Below are 16,926 nucleotides of genomic sequence, written 5' to 3'. Positions count from 1 at the left end.
TGCCAGATATAGCTAATTAACACAGTTGGCCTAAATTACAGATATGGCTAACTGACACAATTGGCCTGAATGCCAGATATGGCCAACTAACACAGTTGGCCTAAAGGCCAGATATGGCTAACTAACACAGTTGGCCTAAATGCCACATATGGCTAACTAACAAAATTGGCCTAAATGCCAGATATGGCTACCATACAATTGTGGGCTATGTGCAGCAGACTACAAGCTTTTAGGTACTAAGAGTGGAGGGACAGTTTAATGGGGAGCAGTAATGGCTGTTACCCCTGCACAGACCTTGATTACCATGTCAGTCGCTGCTGGTTGACGGCTGTGCTGCAGGCTCGACCAGTGAGCACTGGCAAACATGATCTGGAGCTGCTTCTGCAGGAGCCCTTAGCTGTAGGGGCTTGATGGGCAGGAAGCTGCCCAGGATTCCTCAGTCAAGAGGGCAGTTACACCCAATCAGTGCGCATGGGGGCGGGTGGAGGGCGGGGTCTGGGGAGGGGGATTGGGTTGGATTTAAGCAGAAAATGGGCCGAATTGGATGGGAAAATGAAAAAATTAAAAGCAAATGTGGCAGAGCTAGGATTGGTCAGAGGGAACTCACCAGGCTATGCACTGTATGTAGTGCTCTCTCTGGCACGATTTCTGAAGCAAAGACCCTCTCTGGCCACCCTCAGAGTATGAGGCGGTTTGTTTTCCTGGATGGGGAACCACCAATCGGTGCGCAGAGGAGTGGTATGTTGACATGGGAGAGGGATTGGACAGAATGCAAGCAGGGGCAGCGGCAGACACCAAAGAAAAAGGGTTGAATTGGACAAGATAATGACAAAAATGTAAGCAAATGTAGCGCAGCTAGGATTGGGCAGGGGGGAACTCACCAGGCTATGCTCCAGATGTAGTGCTCTCTCTGGCACTATTTCAGAGGTGAAGCCTACCAGGTGCATCAGTTATAAATTAGGTGCCAGGGTTAAAATATTCTGTGAGTCCCATGAACTCGGCGAATGCCTTATCAACCGGGTGACCTTTAACTCAATTTGATCCCAGGATTCAATCCTCCCCACCATTGCTTCTTTTAATGCATCAGATTGACAGGGACCAGGTTATAGCGCTACACCTACCTTTGTTCTATTTTGTAGCATTTTGAATAATATTCCTCCTCCTTTGCGCCTCACCTCATCAATCTCTGTTCCATCTGTTAGAACTGCACATTGTTCCCCTTTTACTTACCTGCACAACTCTGATACTACTTCCTGACAGTTTGGCCTTTTCCTCTGCCTTATCTGATTATCACCTATACTGCCTGAATTAATTTACATAGGCAACACATATAGCCATGACCTTTACCTAAGCCCTTGGGCAAACTAACTACCTAGACCTTTCTAAATAGACACATGCCCACCCAAAGGGGGACCTGATCAACATTGACCACAAGATTCTTAGGATAGCCCAAGCACACCTTGAGCCCCTCACGCACTCAGACTAATCATTTACATTTACTATACCTCAACCCTGCCTCTTCTTTCACGTTTTATTCTCTGTTTATGCTCTGTACCATTCTGCACCATGACACCTTTGTATCCTGTTCTTCGTCTCACATTATGCCCCAGTTATGTCCTCCTGCAGATTAAGGTACTGTGGTCCCTGGACAGGAATAAAATCACCTTAACCTGGACAAGGTTATGCACTTTGAGACTAGTATGGTGGTGAACTGGCGCAATATAAATACCCAATAATAATAATATTGCATTTAGTAAATCGTACATTTTACACCTGTGGCGTTTATTTAGTATTTATTTATTATTTTACTTTTTATTTATTCCTTTTTTTTTTTGCATGCGATTTTTGGGACCGAAATAAGTGCTGGTGAATGTGTGCAGTGTTACTTTGTATTATTCATGGTCACACCCATCTCTTTTAGAAGTACCTATTAAAGGAATGGGGCATACTGTATTTTATATAGTACATGCAATGCCAACAGAAACAAACTATAGAACACTTCACAATTAACCCCCAGTCCATAACCGTATTCAAAAGCATTGTTTATCTCAAACTCAACTTGCCTTCCCCTTGGTTACCTCCTCTACCCCAGCCATTGGCAGGAAGGGCAATCCCATGTGAAAAAGGTGCAGTGTGCAGACACCTCACGAGTGGCCAGAGGCAGTATCAAGCCCTCTGCAGAAGGTTATAATCTCAGTATCAGTAGTGCACTCTCACCACGCAGCCACCAAAACCCGAAATTCAAAGATACTGCTAGAAAAGTAAGAAATGAAAAAGGGGACCCAAATCATAGCACATATTTCAATAAAGATGTCACAATGAAGCGACACTATTGTGATTATTATTATTGTACCCAACAAACAAAATTGGCATGTATGAGGTTCTAAACCTGTGCTATTTACACCCTAGATATTTTGATAAATGGTGTAATAAAGTCCCTTGGCTGGCTTTGGGGACCAGCAAGATGATACCTCAGAGACCAGTTGCCGCCCCGATCCAGTGGATGTTGGGCCCTGGGCTGGATTAGTGAGGATCCCTGTTCACCCCACCTTGGTCACCTTCACTTGCCAGGGAACCGTCTCTGGGCAGAGCACAGGCCAATCCTGAAGGTTTAGGCTTTTCCACCCTCACTGACCAAGAAGGGCTGGCCAGTCAGCTGGCTTGGCCCCTACCAAAACCTCTTGTGAGACCCTACAGGGTAATGCTCATATTCTCCCCTCCCCATGCGGATGGAGCCTGATGCATCCCATAAGCAGACCCTGACGCCAAAGCAGTAAAAGAAAGTCTTCCCTTTAAGAGAAATTGTTTCTGGCCACTCAATGATGGTAGCGAGTGACTGGATACTGTTGCCGCTTCACCAGATACATCAAATCCCTCATCTCATCTTCTGGCTCCGTGAGGTAAGACACAACAGTGCTCTTGAGTCAAAGATTTCCTTTGTAATATAATTATTTTAATTTCAAATGCCCCTACATTAAGGCAATCGGAGTGCTGATGCTGAAGTCACCATTACACAGGCTTTGACTGCATGACTGCAAGTCAACCATGTAAGCGGGTTTCACAGTGCTGTACAAGACACCAAAACAATTGCATAAATAACATATTTCATATGACAAAGGTCAAGTAAATTGGAATGCTTAGCTTTGATTTCCTCATGAAACAACAAGAGAGGATTGTTCCTGTTGGACAGTGTTTAAAGGTGCCTAAAATATTTTGGACATTCGAAACATTCAATCAATGCAACATAAATGCAGGTAAGTAACAATCAAATTAGAATCAACAACAGGGCCGATGTAGCGATGCCACTATGTTTCGACAAGCAAAGAACATATCGCCTTCTTCAGGACCAAAGACCCTGTAGAGATCAAACATAAAAAGAGAATGTATAATCTTCACATTCCTGAGAAACACAACTTCATAGACATAATAAAGTTGCCAGATTCAAGGGGGCAAATGCTCACCATAGTTCATAAGCAATGGATACTTTGAGGCGTCAGAAATGCGTGACGGACACAAAGGTACATTTTTCTCAAGATTTGCCATTTATTCACGATAAAAAGGGGTTTGTATAAACGCCTAACTTACCCTAACCTAATAGAGAGGGTCCTGCCTGGAAAACTAAAACTAAAGAAAAACTACCTGGTGTCCAAAATATCTCTGGCCCTTACACTAATACACACAACAAAAATCATACAAGGAAAATATGGCTAAGGCCAGCAAAATAATTCTGTAAATCGCCTCATTACGACCCAGGCGGTCCGGAAATAACGGTGGCGGTAAACCCGCCACCACCGTTGTTTCCGAACCACCTGATCACAACTCCTGCAGGCGGGAGGTGATGTTCCCGCCAGGTCTGACCTGGCGGGTTTAACACCGCCCGCCTGCAGGCGGACGAGGAAACACCGGCAGCATTACGAGATGCTGCCGGTGTTTCCATGATCCCCATTTCCATCGAGTCCCATAGGACTCAATGGGAATGGGGATTTACACCATTCCGCCTCCGTAATTCCCGGAAAATCGGGGTTGTAATGCCCCGGTAATTCTGGGAATCACGGAGGTGGAATGGTAATACTAGTCCGGCGTTAACCAGGCGGTTTTACCGCCTCGGTTAACGCCGGACTCGTAATGAGGCCCCTTGAAAGTAATCCTTGCGACCAGGGTTGGATTCCCTTCCCCCGGATCAATACAGGACCACTTGGATTACATTTCTGATTAAATAAAGTTGTGTTCAAGATTATAGAAAAGTCTTTGTCAACCACTGAGTCTTTCTCTGGGACACAACGAATTTCTATTGCACAATGTTTGGTTGATAGTTCAAAATAGTTCAAGGTTTTCCACAATATCCCTCTTGAAAGGGTGATCAAACTTCTTCTTGAAATAATAACACTTTTGTCAGGATAACATAACTCAACTTGTTTAGTGATGCCACTGCTTGTCAAACAATTAATACAGTAAATGTACTCTTCTTAATTTAACAAATATTCTTTCAACACATCTTCTGCCTTTAAGATATTTTATCAAACCATCTTCTTTCCTGGTCCACTCGCCTGTCAGGACTAACCACTATAAGCCCTTTTCTGGAGGACTTGCCTGCCAGGAAGAAAACGCCTACAACTACTTTCAAACTTGATGGCAATATTGATTCCTAGATTCTCCCAACCAATGTCTCTTGGAAGAAGGGTTGAACAATACCTGTCTTTTATAGTCTCTTGACATCTTGTGTTCCAGTTTTCCCTAAACTGAGAACAAATAGTATAAGAACCTACTTCAAAGGAACTCTCAATATCTTCTAAACAGACTCTTGGCTGATAGCAGTTGGTGTAACAAGCTTCCCCAGTTGAGATCCCAAAAAGGAATGGTTGTGCCCTTGTCGCCTTGGTATGGTTTCACAGTCTCTTGGCTGTTGGCAATATGAGATATGAGCTTTCCCAAAAGTATATCTTTTGTAAGGGGATTTTTGTCTTGGCTGCTTTATTGAGGTTTTCTCACAACTACTTGGCTGATGGTAATGCTGGTTATGAGCTTTTGCCAGTTGTGATCTTAATATGAGTTTCTCGTAGCCTCTTGGCTGTGGGTAGCATTGGTTAGAGTCCTGAAGTATTTTGACAACCTTTTGGCTGTGGGTAGTGCTGGTTAGAGGCCTTCCCCACTGGTAGTTCGCCTAAAGTCTTTTGACAACCTCTTGGCTGTTTATAATGCTGGTCATAAGCTGTCCCCTCTTTTAGTTCATTACAATGGAACGTTTGCCTTTGAAGCTTTGCTTCCTTTTCTTTAATTATTCGACATTCAGAAAATAGTCTCTGCTTTGTTCGGTATTCAAATGTGTTGCATTGCGACAACTTTCTGGTTTGGAGGGTCCCAGTGTGAGCATTCACACTCAGCCAACTCACTGGTTCCCTGCAGTGGCTCTCTCTTCCTGTCTGGCTTTGCAGTGATCCTTCAGCATTCAGTCTGCTTATTCTCTCGCTTCTGGGAGCCTCCTGGAAATTGCACGTCAGTCTTGGGAGCGATAGCAGCTCCGGTGATCTTCTGCGACTTCAGCGGCCTGCCACACGCTGTGCTGGAAACACTTCTTCTCCTCAGCTGGCCTTCATCTTAGTACGACGCTTTCCGCTGCACGTACTCTGCAATTCTACTTCTGCTCGCTTTCACCCTTCGTGATGCCTTCGGCTGGCAAGCTTCTTCCCATGGTGACTCCTGCACCTCAGATGGCTTCAGCGTCCTCAACTGCGCCTCCTGCACAGCCTTCCAGTGCTCCTTGCACTTCTTCCTCTGCTTCATCTTCGTTCCCCAGCTGTTCCTCATCTAAGGTTTTAAATATCCCGCTTAGGTGCTTTGAGTGGTAACACTAGACTGCACCTTTGAATAGTCACCATTCTGAATCCAAATTGCCTCTGAGCTCTTCTTTCTTGTCCTAGTACTTTTAGCATTATGGGAACTGAGGTCTATAGACGAATATGTGACATTAGGTTGTTCCGTTACTTTCAGTTAATCCATGTTGCTCTATGAACTGAGAGTTGTCAGAATATGGGAAGGTTGTGGAAAGTGTTTGTAACTACAGATTAGAGTGAGGATTGCTCATTAAGGCAGAATCATGACAATTCAAGGTGCTCACCTTTAATTCCTGAACTTTTGAGGCATCAACTTTGTTCTGTTTAAATTACTTTCTATAACAGACTAGCTGTGGTACCCGGCATTGCCCGTGTACCGATCAAGTGGTATCTCATGTGACCTGGAGAATTTTGCTCTTGTCCTCATGTCAGCAAGTCTTGCTTCAGTTTGCTCTGGCATCTCATTTGCCCTGGAGAAAGTTGCTCTTGTCCTCTGTTTGGCAAGTTGTGCTCCAGTATGTTGTTGTGTTTCAGAAGCTCTTGATATTGATTCTCGCTTTGCATCAGATGAAGCTTTTCCAAGTTGTGCTCATTTTTTGAGCGGAATGTTTCAGTCACTCAATTGCTTCAGCAAATTTGAGAACATTTCCAAAGATTGATTGATTGTGCTCTCTTCTTGTGAATGAACTTAAGTAAGCTGTAACTTTGGCGTTCCCCATATTTGGAGTGGTCTGATATAAAGAAATACATTTTATTTTAATTCCCTTTAAAAATGCTTTAATAAACACTGTCGAACTGTATACAGTAGTAAGACAGTTCAAAGGAATAACCAACACATCGAACATTTTGCTTCAAACACTTTTCCAAATGTTGCCTCCTTCTAGTACCTACTGCAGTGAATCAAGGTGAGCATCAGTAAATGAGGGTGTCTACGGAGCGAATTCTCTGCATCCAAACAGACTCATTTGTCTGGGGCAATGTTGCACCAGACAAATGAGGAATACATGCAAAATGTGCTAGCAGTGGTTTCAACGGTCTGGATTTGTATAGCCTGACACACATACACACATACATACATTCAGCTTTATATATAAAGATTCTTTGGGCATTGACATTGGAGGGACTCGTGTACAGACAACATGCAATTAGGTATCTGGGAATGATTTCACTTTCATTCTCAGAAGAAGATGAATACTGTGTCTCTCCTAGCAGAGTCATCACTTCACCCAGAGAACTGTCTCCTCCCATGTGAACCTTCTCCCTGATACCTCCCATAGAGTTAGGGTCAGGTAGCGGTTGCCTTTCCCTGGCCACATGGGAGGAGACTTTAGACTGGGGTTTGGCGATGACTCTGCAGGATTCATGACAATACCCTGACAGGAGTGGACGATGTTTGCAGTCTATCTTGTCTTGTCACTTATTTTCAACTAGCTGTCCCCGGCCACGCGTTGCCCTGGCTCAGTATGGTTAAATGGAAAAGAAAGAAAAGAGAAAGTTCACGTTTCTAATATGTTTAATTTCACAATGCTTGTGGGTATACAATATTTTTGGTGGTTCCATTATCTGTGCAGTTATAGAGATTGTCTGGTTTGCCGACTGTAGAACATGCAGCATATAATTGTCCATGTGAGAATTTGTGTCTAGATCTAAACCACACAATTCTAACGATTGGCCTTGAGCTTGTTGATGGTGATTGCAATCGCAAGTTGGCATGAATTGAGCTGTTACGATTTATGCACTGAACGACGTCATTTGGAAGCACGAGTTGTATTTCCTGATGTTAGATAGAAAATGCTTTGATTCGGCGGTATATCTGGCAAGCAACATTTTTAATGGCTCTGACGGTTCTCCAAGTTGAGGCAGTTTAATTTTCCCCAGTGGTGCAACATTCCTTTCGTTCCTCCATTAAATTTCAGAGCCTTGCAATAAGGACACACTTCAGTCATGGTGCCGATGAGACCATGTGGGCTCAAACTATAATCATCAGCTGGGTTGAACCGGAATACAAGGCGATTGTAATCGCGTGATGCTGAGCACGGAGTCGTGTTTGATGCTGTTCTGCTGTTTCTCGTTGACGTCTGTCAACCACTCAGCCTGTCGCGTTCATTCTGTTGAGAACAAAGCAGATCTGAAGCTGCAGAACGCGATCGCCGTGCTCGCAACCGTACATCCTGAAGTCTGGCTGCACGTCGCTCTGCTGCTTCAATCGGCATGTATTTGAGCCATTGTAAATCGGAAACATTGAAATGGAATCGTAAAATGTTCAGTATCGCGTATGCTGCTTTTACGTCCAACAGATGGCACTGTTTTTCAGAAAAAGCATGTTTTCACCTGTCACAGGTGTGACATCTATGTATAGTAGGTATATAAAAACATGCGCCTATTCGAATGCAACGTTGTGTCAAGATTTCAAAGCAATTAGTGAAGATTTAAGATTTTGAACAAACAAACATTTACATTTGTATTTATATAGATTTACTGTTTCAGAGGTCATGCATATCAAATTGGTTATTCCCTGTTTTGTACCATGAAAGTAGTCACGTTTTCTCTACTCATGAAGATACATCATGTCTAGAGCTCGTCTGATCTTCTTGTTCAGTGAGGTAAGACACAACAGTGCTCTTGAGTCAACGATTTCCATCATAATATAATTATTTTCATTTGGACTGCACCTACATTAAGGCGCTCAGAGTACTGATGCTGAAGACACCATTACACAGGCTTTGACTGCACGAATGCAAGTGAACCATGTAAGCAGGTTATACAGTTCCATACAAGACACCAGAACAATTGCAAAAGTCAAATAAATTGGTATCGAGGCAGGCAGCTTTGCTCCTCAGCTTTGATTTCCTGCCTGCAGGCATTCGCTTCCCATCCTTAATATTCAAGGCTCAGCCAAGTAGCACTAGCACATTGATCATGCACCTCCCTACCTCAGCCATCCTTCACCTTACTCTACAGCCTGATCACCACTGTTTCAAAACCTATTGACTGTAAAGTGACCAATGAAGAAAAGGAATATGTACGTTGCTGTCACTGAACTAGCAGCAGGTGCAACACTGACGACTGGTGGACAGACAAACTTTGATATCATCAAATCCAGGGGTAGTTTCCCTGGGCAGCCTTCCATTTCATCGTTCTTCAGCCTGCTGTGCCATTACAAAAGAGAAAAATCCATATACAAAATAGGCTTGGTTTCACCCCCAAAAGAGGCAATCCAGCCCACCTCCTAAATCACATCCATTCTGCAATAGGCCACAAGCATCCCAGACACGTTCTGTCCGAATATATAACCCCTTGCAGCAAAGGATCTGTCTAATAGTATTAACAAATACGAACCATTTGGTCAAAATGAAAAAAGACTGGATTGCCATACCTTGGATTCCCATGACACTGCTTATTATAACGATATGTCCACTTTTCCTCTTCTTCATGTCGGGTAAAATCTCTTTGAGCAGTCTAACCAGGCCGAAGAAGTTGGTGTCCATCACATTTTTCATCTCATCTATTGTTTGGCATTCAATGGGCCCGATGAGACCGACTCCAGCATTGCTCACTGTAAATCAGGAGACGGCAGGGTTAGTATGCACCAATGTGAATGAGCGATACAGCAGCCGTCATGGAGACATTCCTAATGGTTTCAATGCAGTTGACGCCCTACGCAGGAAGTTCTCCTGAAAACCCCCTCAAGTGTCTATTTCAAGACAGTATTCCAATAGTATTTATTTATTTAATTTATTTATTTATTGTTCACTTGCTAGGCGCTTCAACAGGAAGCAAATACTGTTGTTTCAAAGCACCCACAGGGCAACAGGGAGGTGGCAGAGGATGATAGAAGATGAAATTACAACAATGTTATTAAATACAACAATATAAGAAGAGAATATGGGGAGGCAAAGATAACCTACTATGCCTTGTGAGTGTTCAGGACGTGCAAGTGCAGAGTGAAGAGGGGTATGCGATAGTTGCTGTGGTGTCATGAGAGCAGCAGGTGAAGTGCTATGAAGACAAGTAAGTGCAACCTCCAGTGGTGGAAGGTGAGCCAAGGCAAGTCCAGAGGATAGACAGCAGCAGTGATGATAAGATGTGGGAGGTCAGGGCCCCGATGAAGCATAAGGGCCCTGCACACCAATCAAGCTACTGTGCAATTAGCAGGGGACAGAGGGAGGGAAGGAAGAGGTAAAGAGGAAGGTCTTGCGGCTTTTCCACAGAATTACCAGGGCTGGAATTATTCAGGGCTGAAAGGAATTATGTCTTGGGAAAGGTCAATACGAATTTCCACCGCCCTTTAGTTAGCCCTATAGGTTAATTCATCAATGTCCACAAGTCTCTGTAATGATATATTTTGCAGTAAGAATTTCAGTAAAGGATAAGGAATATTGGACATTTTATAAACAAATATCCACAACCACTAAGTGAGAAATGCTTATTTTGTTAGACTCATTGTGTGATGTCTATTTAAATAATGTATTGCATGCTGTATGGCTGGGCCCCTGCTTTAAATATGCAACTACAATGGTCTACACTACATACATTGCTTTCACCACAAAGATGCCCAAATAATCTATATTCAAGTTAGACCAACTGTTGTCACTTGTAGGCTATTTACCTGTGATCATGTTTCCCAATATTTGCGATGTGCTCAGACCACCTCTCTTTCAAAAATTCCCATATTTTAAAGTGGGATTTCTCAGTAATGAGTTCCTCCCCTTTGCAATACAAGCACAGGCAGAATCGAAGTTCTTTAAGACTTCAACAATTCCCTTCATCCTCACTTCTAGTCTGACATTCTAATAATCCAATCAGGATTTCCTTCAATTATGACTGCTGCCAGATAGTGGCCCACACAATGACGTATGACCCATAATGACTGCATTCCACAGTTGCAGGTGAGTACCACACCCACCCGTTCACTATATGCTGTAAACAGGTTCCCACACGTTACAGTCCACTCATAATGTAGCGCTTATGATGGAATATTACAAAGAAAAGAAATGCTGCAAAACTGTACTACCAAACATGCAATGAGCCTGGACATATATGTATACATATCTAGTTCATGCATAAAGCACACTTTCAGCCTCTTGGCGTTGGTAGCTTAGTGAACTCTATAGAACTCTATAACCAGTGTGAACCATCTAGGAAATAAACATGTTTTGAGATATTTGCAGAGCCTCAGGTAATCCATTGTCAGTGAAGAGTCCAGAGAGGGGCAGTATTGCAGACAATAAAAACCATAGCAGAGGAAGATGTCCGTCACAAAGAAAGAGGAACAGAACAAGTGCCGACTGGAATATTGTTTTTTTATTGGGTTTGTTTGGTGTAAAATATATAGAAACCTTTAGCCATGTCTTCAACACATACATAACATTAGTCGGTGTAATCATAGCCCAACTCACCCAAATGTCTTCACTATTCTGGCTCAATTACTGTTTCATTTAATTTTTTTAAAATGATTACTAAAAGTTTCACCAAAGCCAAAGATAGTGAGATGTGGTTTCCTCTCAAAAGTTCCAACCACCAATCTTTCGTTGTTCTCCAGTTATTGCACTTTGTAAAATCGTCCATGAGGTTCCTTCTCTTGTCGTCAATTGCACTACATATTAGCACAAGGTGCTTTAGAGATTCCACCATATGTGTCACACATTTCCCCCTTTCTCACCAGATTTCGATGTTTGCTGGAATTCTTGGAAGGAGTCTTCTTGCGTACGGATGGGTTTTGTACAAGCCTGAGCGAGCGTCTTCGGGTTCCAGCGTGCGTTCAGCGTTCAACGTCCAGGGGTACTTGGAATCTCTGGGAAGTCCAGGAAACGAGGGAGGTGTACTCGGAGGCGGTACGCGAGATCCAGGAATCAAGGCAGAATAAGGAGGAAGGAAAGGTAGAGGGGGAATCAAGGGTCCGGGAACCAGGAAACAAGAGATTAGTTACAGCGAACTACGGAGCACACGTCTAGCCACTACAAGTGGTAGCGTTGAGACGCGCAGGGGCGTGGTCTCTTTATAGAATGTGCTACATCTGACGTGGAGGCTGGTGGAGAGCGTTCCGCGTTAGACGGCCATGTTGGAAGTACTAAGGCGTGCAATCCCTGTTGTGTCAGGGACCAGGAAATCCAAAAGGGACGAATTCTATGGATCATGACAATATGTTGGTCCTCACACAATCTGCAATGGTTCGGTAGCAGATTGTTCTTTCTCTTGTTGAGTAATTCACCTGCTGGGAACAGGTTAAGTCTAAATCTCATCGTGTAATCTCTAAAGAACCAATTTGGGAATTGCACAAGGTATCTCGGTAAGGTGTTAAGCTTTCTTGCTTCACTAAAGGTTTTCCTGTAAGCCATCAGGGGTTGTCTCTCTTCTTGAGTCTCAATCCAGTCATGAATATATATATTTTTATTTCATTTTATCCAGGTTGTTTAGTAGGGTGGTGTCATCTTCTCCCAGTTCTTCCAAAATCGCCTGGCATACGTTTTCCATTCAGTTAAAGTCACCACACTATTTGCTATTATGGCCCTTTTCAGCATGGCAAAGCCTCCTTTGTCCAGTGCACCTACTGGAATAATAATAGATAGCCCTTTGGGCATTTAACTGCAGAAATTGTTCAATACAAACATTATTGCATGGCATTTCATCTTTGATGTACTGGGAATGTTCTCACAGAACGATATTTCATGTTTCATATACTTTAGGACAATACGTGTTTCGCAATCCTTGCTTTTTCAAGGTAAGTGTGTACAGTTGGACCACTGAAAACATATAATATGAGTAACATGTGAAACAGTATAATGCTGAGAAATCCTCAAAAGAGCCATTAATTATGATCTGGTTTCATAAATTGCTGGATGCAGTTATGCAGTTGGCTTCTCCATTTGATTCTGAATACGCCGTGTGAATATTTCATAGTGGTACAGACTGGTGTGAGAAAACTCCCTTGGCAGCCTGAGATGGTTTAGGTAGTTCTCTCAACCCTGTGGACTTCAGTATTTTACGTTATGGGTAGTGGGTTTGGCACTTCCAAATCTACAGGTATATGTGATGATCCTACGGATCCCTCACTAAAGCCCCGCCTAAAGTCTCCTCTCAGGAGGCCAGGGAAAGGCAGACACTGATCCTGACATTGGGGGTGGTGTACTGCAGAAGATCATCTAGAAGGAGACAATGCCCAGAGTAGTGGCGATATCCCGTGGGATGAGACACAGTATGTATCCTTGACAGGTAAGAACTTGTTAAAGGTGCCAGAACAGTAATGGCTTATTGTCATTATGATGTATTTGAAGAACTTAGTAAACCTATGGATGTGGCTAAAGCTAATGTGATACCTTTAAATAGTACAAGGAAGGAAAGACCATTTGAAACCTCTAAGGTTAAAAATCGCCTTTACTCCCAAAAGTATAGAAAGAGGAAACCTATAAATAATGGCTTAAACAAACTGCCTTCTTTAGAAACAGACCTTAATGATTGTTCTTTAAATGCATTTTAGAACAATAGATATGCATTTAAAAATCAAAAGCTGCTAGAAAAACCTACTCTTGTTGGTTGGGACTACAAGTCACATAATCCCTTAAGTACGGGGATGAGGAAGAGGGCTGTAGTAGTAATCAGCCTGTTAAGGCTAATGACCCACACCTGAAGGAAGCAGAGAAACGTAAAAGGCCCCATCAGGTGCAAGCCAGTAGATGTTGATGGAGTTGGATCTGGAACAGTCGCAGCCGTAGCAGCAGCAGTAGAAGAGCATGGTGCTGACAATTCAGACAGAAGGGGGTGATCAGAAAGAAGGCTGGGACTTTGTCGATGCAGATGTCAACTGCCTGTCCATAGAGGGTCCTGTTTCCCCAAAATCTAAAATGCAGAGGTTTCGCAGTGGAAGGCATAAAGGAGGACTGCTTTTCCCCATGTGAACCGAATTGCAGAGACTACCGCTGGTGGTAATTCTGCCAGTAGTAATTCCTCAGATGTTGCTGTTTGTTTGTGGTAAGTTTCTAGGATTTACCTACAGCATTTTTCTGGGGGCATATACTCCACATTACCTCCAAAGTTATAGCCAGAAGCGTGCTGGGGACCGTAGCCGAGTGTTGGCATGCAGCTGAAAGTCCCAGGAGTGAGAAGCTCTGTGACTGCATTGCAGGTTCGTGGACACCTTCACAGAGGAAGGGTGTGTGTCAAAACAGTCTGAAGCAGTCCACGTCCTTCAAGCAGTATCAAAGGTAGAAATACAGAAGCCAGTGAGTGTCACCAAGCGTTCTGAACCCTTGTGCGAACAAAGACAGGCAACAGTAGCTTAGCAGAGGTAATTGGATATGAGCGAAAGCAATAAAACATCAACCGTTGATTGTCGGGCAATGGGAAGTTGTTAAAGTAGTACGCGCATAAAAGTGAAACCATGTTAATTGAATCTTACACTTCTGAAAATAGTTGACAGACTGAACGCATATGATTCAAGAGTATATGTGAAGAAAAGGTTATCTGAAGAGTACATTGTGAAGTGGTTGAAGTTGATGTATCACTGAATTCAAGGGACTAATTATTGCATTGTGAGCTAACAGTGGAAGAAGCGTTGCCTGAGACCTGAAGGGATACCAACATTGCTCAAGCCAAGAGATGTGCAAGTAAGAAACTAACACCAGACATACCAATAAACCTCTTTGGGGGAAAACAGAGAGCACATGGGCGAATGCAAGGTTGTCCAAGGTGAAGCCTGCTGATTGTAAATGTTCCCTAAAGATTTATAAAGCTCACATTACCAAAACCATAAGGTAGGAAAGCAGAATCCGATCCTTAGGGGCATTGTTGATTGATTGTGGATGTGGCCGAAAGACAAAAGTGGCAAAGAGGCTGCCCTTCTGAAAGGTGAATATTCAGAGGAAGAGTGCCTTGCCTACCTGAAGGTGTTAAGGTGTAGTAATGTGGAAATTGTATTTTCTGAGAAGCTGATAAAGGTCACAAAGTTACAAACTGATGAAACTGTAATGAAAGTTTTGGTTGTCAGTAGATTTGAAACTTCAGAGGCCCAGTTAAATGTGGAACACTATGGGGCAGGAGAGAAAACGTGTGGTGAGACCTTGCAGAAGTTAACCTGGTATGAGAGTGGTCGGGGTAAAAGCAGTGAGGGTTGTGAAGTCATCCTGACAAAGTTATTTCTAATGCTATAAAGAAACATAAGAAGTGCTGTCTAGAAGCTGATATTCTTTTACCTTGCAAGAAGTTGTGTTACATTGACAAGGAACAGTATTTCTTTTCTGACATTTATAAGTTGTGGCAAAACATTGTGAACCAGAACTACATTGATGCTATTTGATGAAGTGGAAATCATTGCTTAAAGAAGGAAAGAAAGTTGTTCTGTTGGGTACGTATTGATGAAATTGAACTTTCTTTTGACAAAGCAAAGAAAACAAGAACTAAATTGAAACTGTGTTGTAAACCTGGATTTCCTTGTTTCTTTTTGCTGAACTTTGGAACTAAGAAGTCTGGGGAAGGGGGATTCACTCAGGTTACAAAGAAAGACTGTGAATGTTGTAAATCCCATTGTTAAGAGTTGCTGTGAATTGCCATATATTTTCTTGTGTATTTTATGCTCAAGTGTGAGAGACAGATATCCTTTGTTACAGTGTTTCCTTTAGTTTTGATAGGCAGGAAAATCCTTGTTAGGGTAGGGATAGTGAGGCGTTTGCTAAAATGTATAATTTAACAAAAAGGCGTTTTTTGAGAAATCATCCAAAATGTGTCTGCATCACATTTCTGACCCCTCACATATACGACTGGGCCGCTCTACTAGGCATTCAGAATGACTGATGGTACAACAAAGACATAGGTCCCTAACCAAATTTCAACTGCAACAATTGGTACAGTGTAGAATGAAAACTTTTGCATGGGGGAGGGAAGACTGGGGTAGTCCTGCAGGATCTATGATGGTTGGCAAGGTGTGGGAACATTCCACAACCAATGCAGGATACAAAGGGAAAGTCACACTGTCAATTTCCTTGCAGAGGGGCAGTGTCCTGAAGGAATTTGTAAAACTGAGAGGGTTTAAACAATGGGAAAACAAGGGACTGAAAGTACTGGTGGACATCATGAGGGATTAGACGTTAAGAGGCTTTCTGGGTAGTCGGACAGAAAATTATCTCTTCTAGAAAGAGTTTTATAGATACTTGCAACTCAGGTATGCCTTAAGGGTGCAGTTTGGGGCTGACTAGACTTGTGTCCTGGAGCACTGATAGATATGAATGTGCAGTAAGAGAAGCTTACAATTAAAACACATCTCTACATTATATGATGAAATAGCAGCCTTTACATGGACGCCCATCAGTTGAGAAGGAGACGGGAGATGGATGTGGGTGACTTGAAGGAGGAGGAGGGCTGGAAAACACTGCAACACCCCGAAAGGTAGTCACAAGTAGCAAACTCTGGGTTATACAATTCAAATACTGCCATAGTAAATGTATTTTTGCATAGAGAGACTACATAACATGGGGAGGAGCGGGGATGATCTGTATGTCAGATGCAAGAACATCATGCAAAATGTTTACCCATCGATCGAGGAATGTGTCTGAAAACAGGGATTCTGGAAGAAGGTTCTCGATGAATTAACAAGGATGTGGGATGGGCCATTGAGAGCAAACCTGAAGGCAGTTATATTGGGAGACTGATGTGACATTGAAGCTACACACATTCCAAGTGCTTCTTGACTGCAGGATTCATAAGGTGCCAGGAGGGCTATTGCTTTTCATTGTGGAGTAGAAACAAATGTTGGAAGGAAGGCATAAATAGAATAGGATTCTTGGATGAAGTGATAGATGAAAATAGGAGATGCACAATGGGGTATGGCCACATATGGAGTCATTGCAATCAATATAACCTGTATTGTCATGAGGGGTCTAGTGGGAAGGAGAAGAGCTGCCATGAGATTTGTAATCCAGGAGGAACCAAGACAGGACTTGGAGCCTTGTGCAGCTGCAAGATGGCGTTTGTTGAACAGGAAGGAAATGGGATGCGGGAGAGGATAGGAGGATGGCGGGAATAACATTGTTTATTGGGACACATGACTGCCATTGTATTTCCATCCATTTGGTGAAAAAAGAATGCTAATACAATATTTTTTTAA

General features: G+C 42.9%; 1 protein-coding gene across 1 annotated transcript in view; it reads right to left on the bottom strand.

The window, feature by feature from the left end:
• The window catches only part of LOC138542396 (retinol dehydrogenase 8-like), a 224,178-nt gene that overhangs the window by 103,495 nt on the left and 103,757 nt on the right, over positions 1–16,926 (bottom strand). The window contains exon 3 of the mRNA XM_069641833.1: positions 9,208–9,387. Coding sequence (XP_069497934.1) covers positions 9,208–9,387 — 180 coding nt within the window. The remainder of the gene's footprint in view (positions 1–9,207; positions 9,388–16,926) is intronic.

The sequence above is a fragment of the Ambystoma mexicanum genome, chromosome 1q (assembly GCF_040938575.1).
Source record: "Ambystoma mexicanum isolate Mex_15411 chromosome 1q, UKY_AmexF1_1, whole genome shotgun sequence".
Lineage (NCBI taxonomy): Eukaryota > Metazoa > Chordata > Amphibia > Caudata > Ambystomatidae > Ambystoma > Ambystoma mexicanum.
This window is presented reverse-complemented; position numbering and strand designations above follow the sequence as displayed.